The sequence below is a fragment of the Priapulus caudatus genome, unplaced genomic scaffold, assembly GCF_000485595.1.
Source record: "Priapulus caudatus unplaced genomic scaffold, Priapulus_caudatus-5.0.1 Scaffold1193, whole genome shotgun sequence".
Classification (NCBI taxonomy): domain Eukaryota; kingdom Metazoa; phylum Priapulida; class Priapulimorpha; order Priapulimorphida; family Priapulidae; genus Priapulus; species Priapulus caudatus.
In genome coordinates, this window is record NW_014578254.1 from 36,465 (window position 1) to 55,559 (window position 19,095).

Consider the following 19,095-nt stretch of genomic DNA (forward strand, 5'->3'; position numbering starts at 1 on the left):
CAAAAGCCTCACTAGTCTATTGTGATATTCCATAGTGAAGTGGTGGAAAAGGTAAAAGAATGTAACTTTGATAAAGGGTTCTGTAATCAATGTGCACAAGCAGCCATTGACGACCACATTCTGTCTAAACTTGTGTTCTGCACCGAAAAGGAAGCTGCAAGACGAGAGATGCTGAGAGATGCTGACCTTTCTGTAGAAAAGGCATGCACAAAAGATTCTGGAAGCAGACGAAAATATCACAGAGACAGAGGCCCAGCTCACATATTCTGCTAGTTCTGGGGTGACCCGAATCTACAGAGAAATGGAAAGGAACCCAAATAAACCGAGGCGGTTCAGAAGCAGAAGAGCTGCACAGTCCAGAGACTGCCCTCGGAATGATAGAGAAAAAGAAACTGAGATGTGTAACCAGTGTGGTTACCCGAAACACCGAGACAGAGCCACTTGCCCAGCAAAAGGGGAGAAATGCAAATCATGTGGTAAATCGAACCTTTTTGCAAAAGTGCATGTGCAGAAACTCTGGCAAGAAACCAGCATCATACCATGACAAGCCAAAGAAGACGTTAATGGGAAGCATCATTTGCTCCATTAGCACTAATGTTGACTTAGTTAAAGTTACCATTCGTGGACAAAATGGCCACAGCCAAGTAAAGGCTCTCATTGACACAGGATCGGATTGGTGTTGCATTGCATAAAGCGAACTTGTGTCGGTGAAAGAAGACCCTCACAACCTATGTCCACCAACTGCAGACATGTAAGCTACGGTAAATGCTAGTGGAGTACGAATGAAGCCAAGTGGATATTTCCAAGCCGACATTGCCTTTGGGTGCAACGTTATCACCCGACGTATTGTTGTCTTCCCTGGACTTAGTGGCACAATCCTATTTAAGGATGCCCCAATCGAGCTAAACATAGTCAGGCTTAATCTAGACCCACCTACTGAGACAACTCGGAAACCTGACAATGTCCAGGTGCCTGAACAGGCTATGATATCCACAGTCAGTAAGTCTAACAAACCACCGATACCAGTAAAGCCGAAGCATCTCCTGAAGGCTAGGTCAGACACATGCCAGGTCCAGAAACCAGAAAGCCAGGTAACTCGACAGGACTTGATAGATGAATTTGCTGATGTCTTTGGTCCCTTAGAAAACCCTGTGAAGGAGAAAAAAGTCAAGATTGTTCTGGAAGAGAAAGCGGTACCGTTCAAAGCCACCAGATCCTATGGTGTGTCATACCCACTGATGCCTAAATTAGAGAAAGAACTAGAACACCTCCAGAAGGCTAGGATCATAACACCTCAGACGAAAGCAACAGACTGGGTGCTTCCTATAGTGGTGGAGCAAAAGAAGAACTCGGACGACATCCGCCTATGTGTAAACTTCAAGCCACTGAATAAGTTATCAAAGCGCGAGGTCTACGAGTCACCATCTGTCCTGGAGACAGTTAAAAACATTCAAGCCAACGAAGCATCTCTGTTCACGAAATCAAATTTGATGCCCAGAAAGGGTACCACCAACTCGAAATTGCTGAGGAATCGAAGGACTTGACTACGTTCATAACGCCCTTTGGACGTTTTAGGTATGAGAGGGCGCCGTTCGGAATAAACAGTATTTTAGAGCACTACAACCGCCGCATGCTGGAATCCCTTCATGGCCTAGACAACATCGTAAGAGTGGCAGATGATTCCCTCGTGTATGGGAAGAATGATGAAGACCACCTTATACATGTCCGAGCGTTCCTGGAGCAATGTCGTGAGAGGAACATTAGACTGAACGAAAAGAAATTTGTATTCAGGAAGCAAGAGATAGAGTTTGCGGGTGTGATCGTGAGTAAAGATGGATTTGCCATTAGCCCTTCGCTGATAGAGTCACTCAGAGAATTTCCTGAGCCTAGAAGCATAACAGACATGTGATCCTTTCATGGTTTAGCCAACCAAATGTCGCCATACGATCCAGAATTGGCAGGCGAACTGGCCCCCTGCGACACCTACTCAAAAAATCGGACAAAAAGTTTGAGATGTCAGAGGATAAAAAACAGGCATTCCGCGAAGTCAAAGAAATGCTAGTACAACCTGGTAGGCTCGCATACTACTTGCCTGGTGAGCCCATCAAGTTATACATCGATGCAGCGTGCAAGTCTGGTTTTGGGTTTGTCCTGAAACAGAAGCAACGAAACCAGGAATGGAAACCAATCATGGTGGGCAGCCGTACACTAACTAAACTCGAGAAGACGTACATGCCAATCGAATTTGAGATGAAAGCACTCTCGTGGGCATTACGAAAGACGTCTAAGTTCCTTGTTGGGTTACCTAGGTTCAAAGTGTACACAGATCACTAACCCCTTGTATCGATGACGAACAATCGACGACTAGACGAAGTCACTATCCCGAGGCTTCGACGTTGCCTAATGCAAGCACATGAATTTGACATGGAAGTCGAATACATCAATGGTAAAACCAACTTGATGGCTGAAGCATTTTCTCGGTATCCGACAAAAGAGCCAGACGAAACAAACCTGGAGGAGGAGCGAGAGACACTCCGTACCGTACGAGCAATCCGCACAGCCTGCATGGAGAAAGCAGATGTTCCTATTCACCTCCAGTTGATCAGAGAAGCCTCTGATCATGATAATGAGTACCAAACACTGGAGGAAACAATACTTAATGGATTTCCTGACCAGAAGCGAGACCTGGATGCCTCGATCAGTGAATACTGGAACCTACGTGAACACCTGTCGATCTCAGATGATGGTTTTATACTGCATGGCGTAAGACTGTTGATCTCTACCAGTCTTAGAAAACAAACACTGGTGGACCTTCATGCAGGTCATAGAGGTATAGAAGCTACAAAGGCTAGGGCAAGTCTCATAGTATATTGGCCCCACATTGATGCAATGATAGAAGAGTTCTTTCAGTCTTGTAACTAGTGTAAGGAGGACCTACCAAGCCAGCCAAAGGAACCGATGATGCACCTACCAATCCCAAAGCGAGCGTTCCAATTCATAAGCGCTGACTTTGCTGATTGGGATGGTCGCACATTTCTAATAGTCACCGACTGGCTATCTGGCTGGTTCATAGTTTGTGAGATGCGCTCAACAGATGCTAATTCCACGATCCACGAGCTAAGACTGATATTCGCTGACACAGCAGTGCCTGAAGTGCTATACACTGATAATGGACCACCATTCCCCTCAAGTGTGTTCCAGGACATCTGTGTGATGTAGGGAGTGACATGGATATCCTCATCCCCGTATTACCCGCAGAGTAATGCGTTCGCAGAAAATGCGGTAAAACAGGCAAAGCACCTACTACGCAGTTGTGTGACGAATGGTAAGGTGGATTTTGAAAAGTGGACTCGTGGTCTGCTATCTATCAGGAATACACCCCACAAGGGTACAGGGATAGCCCCTGCGGTCCATCTATATGGACACCTGGTGAATGAAGTAATTCCAGCACACAAGAGTGCCCTGAGCAAAGACTGGCATAAACAACTAGCCGACTATGATAAGTTGATATCCAGTGAACGCCAGAAAGCTGAGAAATACCGTCCTGGTAAACCCCTACCTGTCCTCAGTGTAGGTGATCCTGTCTTAGTACAGAACAGGTGTAACAGAAGATGGGATAAATACGGTGTGGTGCAAGAGCGTAACCTCAAGAATCGAAAGTATGTTATCCGTCTTTCATCAGGCCTACTGACTGTGAGAAATCGAATTATGCTGAGACGTAGATTCCCGCCAACCACGGTACCAACTGCAGGAACGTCGAAATGACCGCCAATCACTCCAGAGACGAATACTCATAAAGCTACAGAGCCGGAGATCTACGAGAAGGCAGTAACTGCATTGCCACCCATCCAGTCGCCCGTTGAAGTACCATCAACACTCGAAACCCTGACTGACTGTGCAGATGACAATCCTATTGTCATGAATGACAACAGTGACAATATAATGAATGTCACGTCTGAAGACTTTCCTGAACCAGTTCGAAGGTCTGGACGTAACAGGAAACCACCTGTACGATTTAGTGACTACGTGTAAGACCTCCCATAACGGTCGTAATTCAATACTGTATACGAGTATACTGATGTTCGTTTAGTAACATACTGTTCAATGTTGCTATGTTATAGTTATGCATTCTAGTACGATCTTGTAAGGGAGGGAGATGTAAGATAATTGCAAAACGTTAAAGTAATGTTTATTCTTTGTACGCCCAAGAGGTGGCGCCACTAGTCGAGGAGGGGAGACTTAAAAAGGCGCGTTTACACGGACGTTTTTGGCCCGAGCCTAATTAGGCCCGTGCCAGATTTGGCTCGAGCCGAGCGTTCACACGGACGATTTTGGCCCGAGCCTAATTAGGCCCGTGCCAGATTTGGCTCGAGCCGAGCGTTCACACGGACGATTTTGGCCCGAGCCAAATTTTAGCACCAGTTTTCGGTGAGAGGTAGAGCGGTAGAATCGGTTGAGCGGTAGATGCTGCGAGTGTCAAACGTCTAATTCGACGAAATAAAGTCCAAAACAATATAAAAATTCGACAAATTTGATCGGGATGCACGTTTTCAAGATTGATAATTGAACTCGGAACGTAAGTAAACACTCTAAATCGTACACAACGCCATCTCGCGACATTACTGCCAAAGTATCTGTGAGATATTTGTGCAATAAAATTTATTTGAATTTGAATTTGAATTTGACAGACAGTATTTACCTCCCCCTACTTGCGTACGTCGTGAACGCGCCGACTCAATTAGGCCCGAGCCAAATTTGGCCGCCGTGCAAATCTAGCCCATTTGGCTCGAGCCAAATCATGATCGTGTGAACACGGCTTTATGGCGAGACTCTAAACTATGAATTTTGCACAAGGGAGAGATAGTGATCCGCTAGGGGACGGCTTTGATTGGCTAATTTTGTCTCTTATTTATTTTATTGTTTATTATTTTTGGCTAATTTTGTTAGCTCACCTTGACATCGTCAAGATGAGCTGTTGCCATGGGTCGTCGTCCGTCGTACGTCCGTCCGTCCTTCCGTCAACATTTGGCTACGGTCAACGATAACACAGGAACCGTTTGACCCACATGTTTGAAATTGGGTATCGTTGTTACTGCTATGGGAGAGGTTTGAACGTCCTATTTTGGAGCACGCCAGTCGAAGTACTTTCGAGCCACGGCAATTTTTTGGCAAAAATGGAAATTGCCATTAGTCAATTCAGGTTCAACGGATTTTGCTCATTTTTGGTATGTGAATGAATAAGGGCTGGCCCCAAAACGTATTACAGGGGTTTTGATATATAAATTATGCAAATTATGTAGGTTTTGGCAATTATATAGCATATTATATAGACACGCAGATAACAGTCTGTGGTGTCACACTCGTCTGGTTCGTTTTACAAGATTTCATTGATAATATCTTTAATGCAAAATTGGTATTTTCTCTCCACGCCGATAAAACGTCTATATTAGAGTAAAGTTTTACAAAACATGTCGGAACGCAGCATAACCTATTTATTTCGAACGCCATCGCTAAGAAACATCAAAGTGGGTATAGCGCCATCTACTGTCACAAATTGTGAATCATTTTGGTTTATAAATTATTATTGCGATATACAGATGGCAACCGTGTGCTACCGCCTAGAAAAACTCATACGAAGTAAACACTTCCATGCAACCAACCTTTGACAAAAGTTGTGTTATGGGCAAGGAAACACCATTGTCACGTGGTATATAGCAGCTACGTGGAATAAGCGTATCCTCACAATCTTACACGTTACACATCGGGAGCTCCACTACTATGCAGGTCCTAAATCTGAATATTATAAAAACGTTAAATGGCGATCATTTATAGGTGTAACGCCATCACTCGCCCACATCTCAGACTTTCACATAAAAAATTACACATATAATTATCAAGAGTATATAATGGGAGTTCTCCCATATATACTCTTCGTTTCTAGACTGTACGTCGATGGTTGCTCGATTAAAACTGACTACTTCTCACTCACTCATTTGTGTCCTTTTTTGTGGTGAGCTACAGTGTCATTGACACTTTCATTTTATTTTAGAATTAAAGATAGCGTTAGGATTCGGGTTATGGTTAGGGTTAACTGATTTCTATATCCACAACTTATTTCTATATTCACTATCTCTCTCCTGAGACCTACTACTAGACTATACACGCTGTTGTAACTGCGTCTGTGTGATTCAAGTTTATATGAACAATATATTATGTAACAAGTAAGACAGTCGTTGGAATCTTTATTCGAATGTCTCAAGAACACGAGATATATAACAGCTTATAGCTGTAGCTTACTGTCTTCTCGATCGACTCTCATTACACAATTGCCCGACCTGAATTTATTGACAGGTTGTCGTGGACGATTGTGTACATGGTCATCATCACAGTCATCTGTTTCATCATGGAACTGATTGCCAAGTATGCTCGTCTGTTCCCCGGCAGCTCGTTCATTCTGATGTTCATCGCTCTGTTGCTCTACGGAATGTCGATCATCACCTTCTCCTTTATGCTGACTCCATTCCTTCACGTGAGTGCATCTTCTACGAGCTGCCCCTGCCCCACTTTTGTGCAATTAAATCTTTTTGTTGGTGTTTATTGTTTCGAATAATGTCATCAGATTTTGTTTTGTCGTATGAAATCATGTAATTAGGTGAATTTGAATTATTTGTTATGATTACTTGTGTGCCTATTCATGTTTATTGTTCGTTTACATGAGTGTGCTACAGGTAAACAAAAATGTGATAACATGTGACAGGACCTACTTTCTTTTTCTCCTTGGTTAAATATTTGGCTCCCTTTGCCAAGCAAACTTGTGGGGGATTGCGGTACAAAGTACAGTTTACAATCTGCCTAACTTTGAGGAAATCTAATACATCAGTGATTTTTCTGCTCTCGAATTTCACCACGGCATCGACGGCAAGTGCCATAGTGAAATTACTTAACCTGGCTCCTCGAAAGGCTGGCCGATAGCCACACCAATAAACTGCCCTGGCTGCCCTACATGGAAAACCTCCATGCCCTTTTCTATAAATTCCTTGTTGCGCATGTATAACTCTCTCTGTCAGACATAAAAAGGGTTGATAGCAACCCAGTTGCCTCGATTCTCCTTATTTGAAGGGAAAGTTTGGGCTTGATGTCCCTCTAACTTGCCGTGCTGCCCTAAAATCGAGTATTAAGTCCAAGGTAACATTAGCCTTATCATAAAAACAATTGACCTAGCTATCTGGAGCAAATGGTGGGTAGCTCTACACAGTCAGTTATGCCTTAGGGCTGTTCTAAATACGTTGCTCAATTAAATAGGAAATGCCGCAAGGTCGGCAACATGGTGTACCCATGTGAAACCCACTGCAAGGGCTTAAACCTTCTAGCAACAATCTTCAAGGAGGGCGTAGTTGTCTTGCTCAGAAGCATAGAGTAATTGAAATTCTGCCCGTGTTTGTTTCATCGCCGTGGCAGAAAGGAAAGACGGCTGGAGCCTTCGGAAGCTTTGCGACAATCATCTTCTCGATGCTCTACTTTGTTGTGAAGTTTGTTCCCGGCGTGTCAGTCACTGTGCGTTGGCTCCTCTGCCTCCTCTCTCCCGTCGCTCTCACGCTCGCCATCGATCAGGTAACTATGGCAACTTGTACATTGTAACTTGTAAACTTGGTAACCCATCGCTCTTGTCGACTGGAGTCACATTTTTTACGTAGGTTAATAGGTCGTCAAGTGGTTACTACTAATGCACTGCATGTGTGCGTGGGTCCGTGTGTGTGCGCAGGTGTCTTCCCCCACGTGCGTGCGTGTGTGCGTGGGTGCATGCATGTGTAGCGATAAATATCCCATCATCTCATTCTGATACACTGTCATGACAAAACTACATTCTCAAAAATACATTTATACATAGTACATATCAGGCATGAATCAGGCCCGTCGGAAGAAATTTTAAAGTGGTACGGTTTTAGTGGCGGTCTGGGGGTGAAACCCCCAGCGGGGTTCGGAGGGGCAGTCAGGGTGACCAGATTTTATAAATTTGTTTACGGGACAGGAAACGATGCGAGGGAGCGGAGCGATCGAGCGGGGGAGGGTGTGTGAGGGAGGGTATCCCCCTCCCTCGGTAAGAACTTTTTTTGAATTGGGGGTGCAAATCATGCAATTTAGCACACTTTAAAGTGATTTTTTTTATCCTTTCATTGTACTGCAGGAAAGGACAAATTACTCTTCATTAAATAGAAATTGAGGTCAAGCTGCTAACCCTAACCTATAAATAGGAGGTTTCACGGTCAGGTGGCGAGCTTAATATATCACTTTCTTGAGGATATTATTTTTAAGATTTGCGATTGGATGAAAAAGTTTTGTGGCATATATGCTGTTCTTCGGTTTATGTGATAATGCGTTTCATAATAATGGAAAAAAGGCAAAGTCACTTCGATGCTCGTGTTCTTCCATTAAGCTGGTGATAAGCCTACGATCAGCCTATGATCATGACATTTTTCACCCTCCCACCTTCTCTCTTCTTTTCTCTTCTCTTTTCTTTTCCCTCTCGCTCTCTCCTTTCTCTTCTTTTCTTCTCCCTCTCTATCTCTCTTTTTTTTCTTTTCCTTTTTTCTTCTTTTTTTAGGCTGAAAAGTGGTACGGTCAATCCTGTACCAACCGTAGCGGCTCCGACGGGCCTGGCATGAATAACAACAAGTTTTTATTCACTCCTGATCGTACATATAGTTGACTATGGAAATGTTTATTGTACGATACAACGCACATAATAATACTTAAAAATAATAACGAAACTTGGTTGTGTTGGTGAAGCACATAGGCACCTTAAATGTAAACCTTTATCTTTGCTGTTGTTTTTCCTCTATGCCAGGCTGTCCTCCTGGAGACGACATCCGGAGGCGTGAATCTGGACAATGTGAATGAGGGAATATTTCCGTTCTCCAACTGTCTCATCATGATGGCTGTTGATACGCTGATTTACCTGCTGCTGGCTGCTTACTTTGAAAACATCATTCCAGGTGCGTAGGGCGAGAAGCTGTGGGATTTTGATTTTTCAGATGCAATACGTTTGTTTTCATTTAGAAATTTTAGGATACCACGGGAAGTTTTAGGCGCACCAAGATTGTAATAAAGCGAAAGTGATTACAATATAGATCGCGCGACGCCGACGCGCCGCGCAGCGGGGCAACCACGTTACTTGCCGCATTTATATCGAGACTAGATCAGTGGTCAGATAAACCCCTCCCCTTTTCTAGCTGTAGAGCAGCCGCCAAGCTGATATCGTAAATAAAATTAAGATTAGGCGACAATCACTGGTACCGCCAGGTACGTAGATCCGGGTAGGATAAAAATACACCCTCCCCCCTCTCGTTGAAAATGGCGACAGTGGTCAGGATGACCAAGGCTAGACGTATTTCGTAGACTAATTAGCCTACACTGTTAAACGCGTAGTACTATACTGAGATCACGTGGTACCCGAAACATGGCATAAATAGCCAGGTTTTCTAACAGATAATCAGAGAATCACCGAGGATCTCGAGATGTGTGTAAAGTGGTCAGAACAGTCCCAGATAACATGCTGACGTTGGGCCAACGTTGGGCCAACGGCTGTCTTTAGCTTATGCTAACGTTGGGCCAACGTTGGCTGCCAACGTTGATCCAACGTCTTTTTGCTCAGCGTGCCAACGTTGGGCCCAACGTTGGCAGCCAACGTTGGCCCAACGGCAGTCAGCCAACGTTGGCCCAACGTCATATTGCCAACGTTGGCCCAACGTCAGCCAGCAACGTTGATCCAACGTCTTTTGCTCAGCGTGCTAACGTTGGCCAACGTTGGCAGCCAACATTGGCCCAACGGTGGCCCGACATTGGCCCGACGTTGGCCCAACAGCAGTCAGCCAGCGTTGGCCCAACATCATATTGCCAATGCTGGCCCAACGTCAGACAGCCAACGTTGATCCAACGTCTTTTTGCTCAACGTGCCAACGTTGTCCAACGTCATATTGAAAAACGTTGGCCCAACGTCAGACAGCCAACGTTGGCCCAACGGCTTTTTGCTCAGCCCCAATATGACGTTGGGCCAAGTTGGCACAACTTGGCCCAACGTCATATTGCCAACGTGGCCCAACGTCATTTTGCCAACGTTGGCCCAACGGATTTTTGCTCGGCTGGCCAACGTTGGCCCAACGTCTGACAGCTCAGCGTGCCAAGGTTGATGTCCCCCTCAAACACTCCCTCTTTAGTTCTCTCTCTCTCTCACATACACACACACGCGCGCACACCTATCTCTCTCTTTCGCTCTCTCTCTCTCTCTCTCTCTGACACATACACACTCCCTCTCTGGTTCTCTCTCTCACACTCACACACACACACACGCGCGCAGCGCGCGCGCTCTCTCTCTCTCTCTCTCTCTCTCTCTCTCTCTCTGGCACATACACATTCCCTCTCTGGTTCTCTCTCTCTCTCTCTCTCTCTCTCTCTCTCTCTGTCACACACACAACACAAACACGCACACCTCTCTCTATCTCGCTGATACATGCACTCCCTCTTCGGTTCTCTCTCTCGCTTCCTCACACACACACACGCGCGCACACACACACACACGCACACACACGCGCGCGCACGCATCTCGCTCTCTCTCTTTCTCTCACTCACACACACGAGCGCGCACACCTCTCTCTCTCTCTCTCTCTCTCTCTCTCTCTCTCCTGACACATACACACTCCCTCTCTGGTTCTCTCTCTCTCTCTCTCTCTCTTTCCGTCACACACACAACTCAAACGCGCACACCCCTCTCTCTCTCTCACACACACACACACACACACACACACACACACACACACACACACACCTCTCTCTCTCTCTCTCAGACACATACACACTCCCTCTCATGTTCTCTCTCTCACACACACACGCGCGCGCACACACACACCCCCCTCTCTCTCTCTCTCTCTGACACATACACACTCCCTCGGTTCTCTCTCTCTCTCTCTGGTCGACACACACAGAGACAACACGGCCACACCTCTTTCTCTCTGTCATCAACACACATACACACGTACACACACACACACACGCGCGCACACACACTCTCTCTCTCTTCTCTTTCGTGTGCGCGTTCTCTTTCTCTCTCGTCATGTTCCTCTTCGATCTCGCTCTATATATATACCTCCTTTCCCCTTTTCGACCTCCTTCCCCCCTTCTCCAAATTTCCTTCTCCCTCCCATCCATCCTCAACACACTCTCCCCGCTCATTCTTCTCCTGTTCTCGCTCTCTCTCCACTCTCTCTCCTGTCTCTAGTGCTCTCTCTCTTCTCTCTCTCTCTCTCTCTCTCTCTCTCTCTCTCTATCTCTGCGCGCCTCTCTCAGCCAATATGTATATATGTATATAGTTTAAAATTTGTCTTCACTGAGTACCAATTTCCACTACCCAACCATACGCCAAACGTTGCCCATCGCTGCATGTAGCTAACCACTGCCGGACCATGACCATGCCAACTATACGCCAAAACGTGTGGGCCCAACGTTATGCCAGGCCAACATTTGCCAACTAGTCTCATGCCAACCATACTCACAACGGTTGGCGCAACGTCATGCAAGGCGTTGTTTTCGGCTCCTTGCGTTGTACCTCCTGCCGTGGTGACGATTTCTTCACCTCTGTGATGTTTCGTTTGTATGTCACGTATTCTGTGGTGACCTCGATCACCAACGCTGTTTCCCTTTTTCTCCACAACGCATGTTACTGGTCGCGTTTGAAGTTCTGTTGTAAGTTTATCGACTTTACTTCTGTCGACCACAACGCGGTGTCACCCCGTGCTATGTCGCTCTCCTAGGCGTTTCTCTGGGCGTCGGCCGCTAGATTTATTCCTCCTCTCTTTCTCCGCAGTCTCTGTCCTATTTCCCGTCGTTCGCGCCGGAATTGAACGGCAGTTCTGGAAGTTTGCGACCCGAATTGCATCTGCGAAAAACAAGTCGCCTGGCGGTTATTCCCCAGTAACGCTGTGCGGCAGTTGTGCGATATAGTCCAGTTCAATATATTGAAATACCGCCGCGAACCAAATTGCAACAGTAGGCTTTTTATTTGTTGGGAAGTTGTTGATTAGGACCCTCCTAAACTATCATATGCAAAATCCGGCCAAAAATGCGCGGACCACGGGAAACTGGCTAATTAGCATAAAATCCTAAATTGGCCGCCATTTTCAAGTTGAGGCTGTAGTTTGTCCTAGATCAGTACAGCGAGCTAAGAGGCCAAAAAGTGCAGATGAATGTGCTGCACCTTTTTGAACAAGCATGGAAAATTGGCATAAAGCGTAGCTTTCAAGATATGTACAATTCATAGGAGATCGGGGTACCATCTCCATCGGCATGGTATCCTCGGGCCGCCATCTTGCAATTTAACTAAATGGCCACCGTATCAAAATCCCCATTATCTTACAGTTATTCAGCTTAATATTCAACATAGAAACAGATCTTGCGGTGTCTGAACCAACATTACGGGGTCAAAGAAACCCATTACAATCAAAATCATTATTGAGCTCCATGGCCCGCCATCTTGAATTTTAAAAATGGCCGCCATCCGAAATCTATTATCTTTCATAATTTACAGCTAATATTCACCCATACGAACACAAGATTTTGGTGTCTTGAAACGCAACATTTTATCTCGGGGTCAAGAAAACCCATTACAATTCAAAATATTATCGGTTCGCTATGGCCGCCCTCTTGAATTTTAAAATGCGCCGCCATCCAAATCTATTATCTTTCAGTATTTCAGCTAATATTCAACCTAGAATCATGATCTTGGGTCTAAACCAACATTATCGGTGGGTCAAGAAACTCATATACACAGATCAAAACCCTTATCGTTCGTCCGGTGGCGGCCATCTTAGATGTTCAAACTGGCCGCCACTTCAAATTCGTATGATCTTTCATATTCTCAGCTACATATTTAACATAAGAAAACATGATCTTGGTGTCTAAACCAACATTATCGGAGTGTCAACAAACCTATTACGATATCTAAACCATTACGCGGTGCGTTGCGCCGCCATCTTGGATTTCAAAATGCGCCGCCATTCAAAATCCATCTATCTTTTATAGTTCCTAATGTCAGCTAATATTCGACATAGAAACATGATCCTCGGTGTCTGAACCAACCATTATTAGGCGGTTCAAAGGAAACCCATTACAACACAAAATCATTATCAGTCGGTAGCGGGCCATCTTGCTGATTTCAAAATGGGGCCGCCAATTCAAAATCCATTATCTGTCATATTTCAGCTAAATATTCAACATAGAAATCACTTGATCTTGGTGTCATCATCTTGTTGAACATCCATACTTTGATACTTTTAGAACTTTTTCACTTAAAACTTCCTCTTGCCACAGTGGAATCCAAAGGTCACGTTAGTTAAACCCTCCACTAAGCAGACATCAATGCGTTCTCCATCTTCCACGAATTTTGTCAGCGCAGTCTAATTCTATTGAAAACACCTTTGTGCTTGTTTTATGAACAGCTTATCTTATTCTGTGCTTTCTTCGAGGGCAGCTCCTGCTTTCCCAATATCCAAACAGACGGAGGTCAGGTCACATCTCAGAAATTGGCGATGTATGAAAGGTAGAGCACGACAAACCTCATCACCAAACCTTTTTGTATCAAAATGAATGTTCCAATAGAATACTTTGTTGTCGGTTTTTCCTGACCTAAAAATATGAGAAACCTGGAACATTGGATCTGGCATTCGATGACCAAACAGTAATATTAGAATGTTCAGTGCTCCTCTCCAATGACATGTGTAATGGCCAGCTGTGCATGATGGGGTCAATGGCTGTCTTTGCTAATGGAGTAAAGCGGCCACACCCCCGCGTCGGCATCGCTGCCTGGAGGGTTCTGATTCCCATTGCATTGCCATTCTTTCACTGAGAAGTTCAATGAAGTCTCTGTTTATTCTCTGGAATTTGTGAGGAAATGTTCCTTCTTTGATTTCAGTGGCCATGTGGCCAGTTGAATGCTGCACCTTAGGGCCAACAACTCCCTTTGACCGCCTCTGATGAGTTACCTCTTTAGTTGACGGTACCACTGTATCCATCAAAATGACAATATGGATTGTTGAGTGGTTGTTAAGATGAGTCACAGTATTTCACTGTAATCATATCAAATGTTTCACCCTTACCAGGGTAGTCGATAAATCAGAGACGCACATCTCAAGACACTGTGAACTCTGCCGTTCTGCTCGGCTTTGCTGGTTGTTCATTTGATATTATTTTTGCAAATGCATCTGCAAGCTGTGGCTTATTTGGCCCTCTCGTTTCAAACACCTTCCGGTTCAAAGAAGAGCAGGTGCGATGTGCTGACAGCTCATACTTGAGTAACTCAATCAAGACTACAGTCATTGTTGCTTGGCCCTATAATCACCAACTTCTGAAATAGGAAGTTTGAATGAGTCAACTTGAGACCTTCTCTCCATTCGATGACAACACCTTCTGACGTGTTTCCACCTGGTCTTTCTTCCGAAATGAAAAACTGAAATTGCATCCTGTCTTCCATTTGACTAATCTATACTCTTCCCCATTCTTACTGCTTTATGTGGATTGGCAGATCTGTCTCACTTACTCCTATGGCTATTTCCGTAAAGATCCTCGCTATTTCCCAAATGGATCTGTATGCTTGAAAAAACCGTTTTGGGGGGGCCGCCAAAGGGGGGGAATCCCGGCTCAGCATCTTTCTGGTCTCTTAGCTTTTCCGGGCATGTTGTCATGTCTTAATGTTGTCCACTCGTACTGTATTGATTCCTGTTAATTCTCTGCCATCATTTCAATTTATTTCAGATGCAAACAGGCATTGCCCAAGAGCCAGCCGGTTCGCTGATCTATCATGCATGACCTCGCCTCACGTAAAGCACCACCGGTTGTCTTCAATGATCGCATTTTAGCTACGGCTCTATTTACTAGAATCTGCGTGGTAGTACTGCCCCAAGAACGATCAGTCCTGCGGACAACCAATTAGGTCCTGAATCATAATTTGTTTGAATAATCTTGGTTTTGACATGTGTTTGGAGATCCAATCTATCTTGTATGTGAGATATACACAGATTTCGCCATAGTGGCGACGTGTCCAGGTTGCCTGGCCCATAGAATGGAAGCATCTTCGGGAGGCTACTTAGTAGAGCATTGCATGTGTCCTGTGCGAAGGCACTTTTGAGTAATCACAACCGCAGCGAGATCAAAACCATGCTTCATACTATTGGACCCACAATTTGCCTGTTGGACTCTTGCCTTCGATCTTGTGTTTTTCTGCTCCATTTGTCTTATAGCTACGTTGTGTTAGCTCTCATCAGCAGGGTCAAGTGGTTATTTCTCATCAAGAGTTTCTAAGAAGGGTGTCAAACGTCTCAAGAGCTTCTTTAAACGAACGGCCATTAAAATGTCCACGTCAGGATTTTGTTGATCTCTGATTCCATCCAGCTAGGGAAAAAGAGATGCCATATTGCTCTTTGCGAGCCACCACCAGGGCTTAGAGAAGCATCCATCAGAAGCATGGGCCACGTATTAGCTCTGTGCATATGCTTTTCTTGCTTAACACGTGCGTTCAACTGGATGTCCGCATAAACGATTCCAACACATCTGTATACGCCCAGATGATTTTCATCACATGTCGATTGCTGCAAGGAAACTTCAGTGATGGAGTGAAATTCTGCACAAATTGCAGCTCTATCCTCTTGAGGGTCACTTCCTTCATTCTCCCTTTGTTTATTGATCGCGTTCTTTGCCTTTCACCACAGTTGGTGTGTTGATCAAAGGTGATGACAATGCACAGTCCATATCGCCTTAATCTCCTCAGCAACAAAGTGAAGAGTGAAGAGTTAACTCAAATCAGTTAGGTCCATATCTATCAAGGAAATGGCATAGATGGCTTTCCAGTATGAACCCACATCTGTAAACTGCCTGCATCATACCCGACAAACTAGCCGATTTGATCTCACATGGCCCAAGATACTTTGCCAACAAGGTGTCAAGTTCTCTGGCACTCATCAATTGCAACTGATGATTCGCGTACCAATTTTCTATACAGCTAAACTGAAGCATCTGCTGATAGCATTTTCTTCTGTAGCTACTTGACCACAATTTCTTAGCATTAGCAGTAAAGCCACTCTCATGGCAAGTTTATTCTTGGTACAACATGTTTTTGTTCGATTCCTGCGGCCTTGAAGCACAGAATCTATCCCCTTTCCATGGAAGGTACTCGGCGCCCGTCCATAGATCCGTATGTTGTGATCACCATTGTCAGCGATATTAATGAGTGAAGTGTCCAGCAGTCGCGTATAGGCCGTTCCTTGAAGATTCGCCATTGTAATGGGCATCATATCTATGTTATGACGTTATGGTCACGAATTTGAATGGCGGCCATTTTGAAATTCCTAGCATGGCCGCCACCGGACTGATAATGATTTTAATTGTAATGGGTTTCTTGACCCCGATTTAAGGTGGTTTAGACACCAAAGATCTAGTTCTATGGTGAATATTAGCTGAAAATATGAAAGATCTAATGGATTTGAATGCGGCCATTTTGAAAATACAAGATGGCGGCCACTCGACCCCGATAATGATTTTGATTGTAAATGCCGTTTTCTTGACCCCGATAATGGTTGGTGTAGACACCAAGATCATAGTATCTATGTTGAATATTAGCTGAAACTATGAAAGATACTTGGATTTGAAATGGCGGCCATTTTAAAATACAAGATGGCGGGGCCACGACCGCATAATGATTTTTGATTGTAATGGGTTTTCCTTGACCCCGATAGTGTTGTTTAGAACACCAAGATCTAATGTTTTTAGGTTGAATATTTAGCTGAAATATGAGAAGATAAATAGATTTGGGATGGCGGCCAATTTTTGAAATCCAAGAATGGCGCACCGACGATAATTGATTTCGGATTGCAATGGGTTGTCTTTGATCCCGATAATGGTTGGTTTAGACACCAAGATCTTTGTTTCTATGTTGAATATTAGGTCTGAAATATGAAAGATAATAGATTTGAATGGCCGGCCATTTTGAATATCTAAGATGGCCGCCCACCGACCGATAAGGGTTTTGATTGTAATGGGTTTTCTTGCACCCGATAATGTTGGTTTAGGAACACCAAGATCATGCTGCTATGATTGAATATTAGGCTGAAATATAAAGTAATAATGTCGGATGTTTTCGAATGGTGGCCATTTTTAAATTCAGATGGCGCCCAGATACCATGGCCGGATGGCAGATGCGGTACCGATCTCCTCTGAATGTACAATCTAAACTTACCGTCATATCGCAATTTTCATGCTGTTTTTGTCAAAAAAGCTTGCCACAACATTCATCTTGGATTTTTTGGCTCTTAGCTCCTGTAACTATCTAAGGACAAACTAGCCTCAAACTTGAAAAATGGCGGCCATTGTTGGATTTATGCTACATTAGGCCAGTTTCCCTGTTGGTCGATTTTGGGCGATTTTGCATATTGAAGTTTAGGTAGGCGTCTAAATCAACACTTCCAACAATAAAAACCTAACTGCTTGCAATTTTGTTCCAGGATACGCCAATAATTTTCATATATTTGACTGACTAATAAGATCGCGAGGTATCGTCATAACTCCGTTTCGCCAGTTTTTGCCTTCACGCCGTGCGCAGATCTTCATGCTTTTTCAACATGGAGCCGGTTTGGGCGTTCCACTTCACGGCATTCGGCCTGTGCTGGCCCCCAACATGGCGTGACCTTCGGATAGGCATCTTGTTGTTCATCTCGACAAGAATTCACGAATGTCTCGTGCTCCTCTAAACTGGTGGTCCGTTGTCGCTGGTGTGAAGCGTGAACGCGTAAGTCCGTGACTTGCAAACATCTTACTTAACCAGCCTCGATCATGCGCTTCGCGGTCACTGATATCGCTGATCTCCGCTTCAATCAGCTATCTTGGAAGTAGTAATCTACGAACGACAAAATACAATATTCTCCTGTCGGGCATCCGCGTCCTAGTAGGTCGATGGCGCTAAGTCTTGCACTATCCCGCGGTGCAGTTCGGTTGCGCAATACTGGTCCGTCGGCGTGCGCGTCTAGCTACTAGCTGACTCGCTTGACAGGCTCGCGACAAATTTCTCTACATCTCTTGTCCAGACCTGGCCACCACACTTTTGTGCGGAGCGGCAGTTTTGTGCCGCGACATCCCCACATGACCTTCATGAGCAATGGCAGTTACCTTTGGCACGCAAACTCTACCGGGATTACCATTTCTGGTCTCGCATCACGATGTTTGACCAATGGTGCACAGTTCCTTCACCACACAGGTAAATATTGGCACAGTGCGGCGTTCCCACTGCGCCCGTCTCGATGGCATTTCGAACGTGTGTCAGTTCGATTGTTCTTGGCTGCTACCTCCTCGCACTTCTCGGTGGTCATGCCTGGGAAGTTGCTTCATTGCCGACGAATCTTACATATTCTTCCGGCCTCTTTCACAGCCTGTTTGCGTCGGGTGCTCATCTGTTTTCAACAGGACCGCGAAAGCGGGCTCCGCTATCATCTTAGTTCCGGCCACTGTGTACACTGCGAACTCATACGCGTTGTAGACGGAGGACCCATCTCTCGATCGAGCACTATGCGCGTTTTGACTTTGGCGAGTAGATTACCTCTAACGGCTTGTGGGTCGTCAGCCAACGTCGAATTTCAACCATACACGTATGAATCGAATTTCTCGCACTCCATACAAGCTGGCAGCAGCTTCTCGCTCTGTCTCGCTGAATAGGTCTCTCCACTGCACTCGAACTACGCGTTGCGTATGCAATGACAATTGTCTTTGCATGTACGTCGAAGCTGCCCAGAGGTCTCGGCATTGCTCAATGTTTGTGTCTGTTCAGAGCTATGAATGTACTGTCTCTGTTCCTCGCCCAAACCCACAAATGCGTTTCGCCTACTTCCGAGTCAGTCTACGCAGTGGCTTCGGCAGCTGTCGCCGAAGTTAGGTATATACCTGGCGCTGTAGTTCCACGAGACCGAGAAAGCCTTCTTAGTTCGCCTATGCATTCGCCTGTTCTCGTGCTTCCGCGACCGCTTTTACCTTTCTCCCGGGATCAGGATTTACTCCCTTTCTGACAGC

At 45.1% G+C, this 19,095-nt stretch overlaps 1 protein-coding gene across 1 annotated transcript in view; it reads left to right on the forward strand.

Annotated features, from left to right (window-relative positions):
• Positions 1–19,095, forward strand: part of LOC106815761 (ATP-binding cassette sub-family A member 5-like) — a gene marked incomplete at its 3' end in the record, with an annotated part of 59,677 nt that overhangs the window by 3,875 nt on the left and 36,707 nt on the right. Inside the window, exons 5-7 of the mRNA XM_014820268.1 lie at positions 6,352–6,529; positions 7,459–7,611; positions 8,846–8,993. Coding sequence (XP_014675754.1) covers positions 6,352–6,529; positions 7,459–7,611; positions 8,846–8,993 — 479 coding nt within the window. The remainder of the gene's footprint in view (positions 1–6,351; positions 6,530–7,458; positions 7,612–8,845; positions 8,994–19,095) is intronic.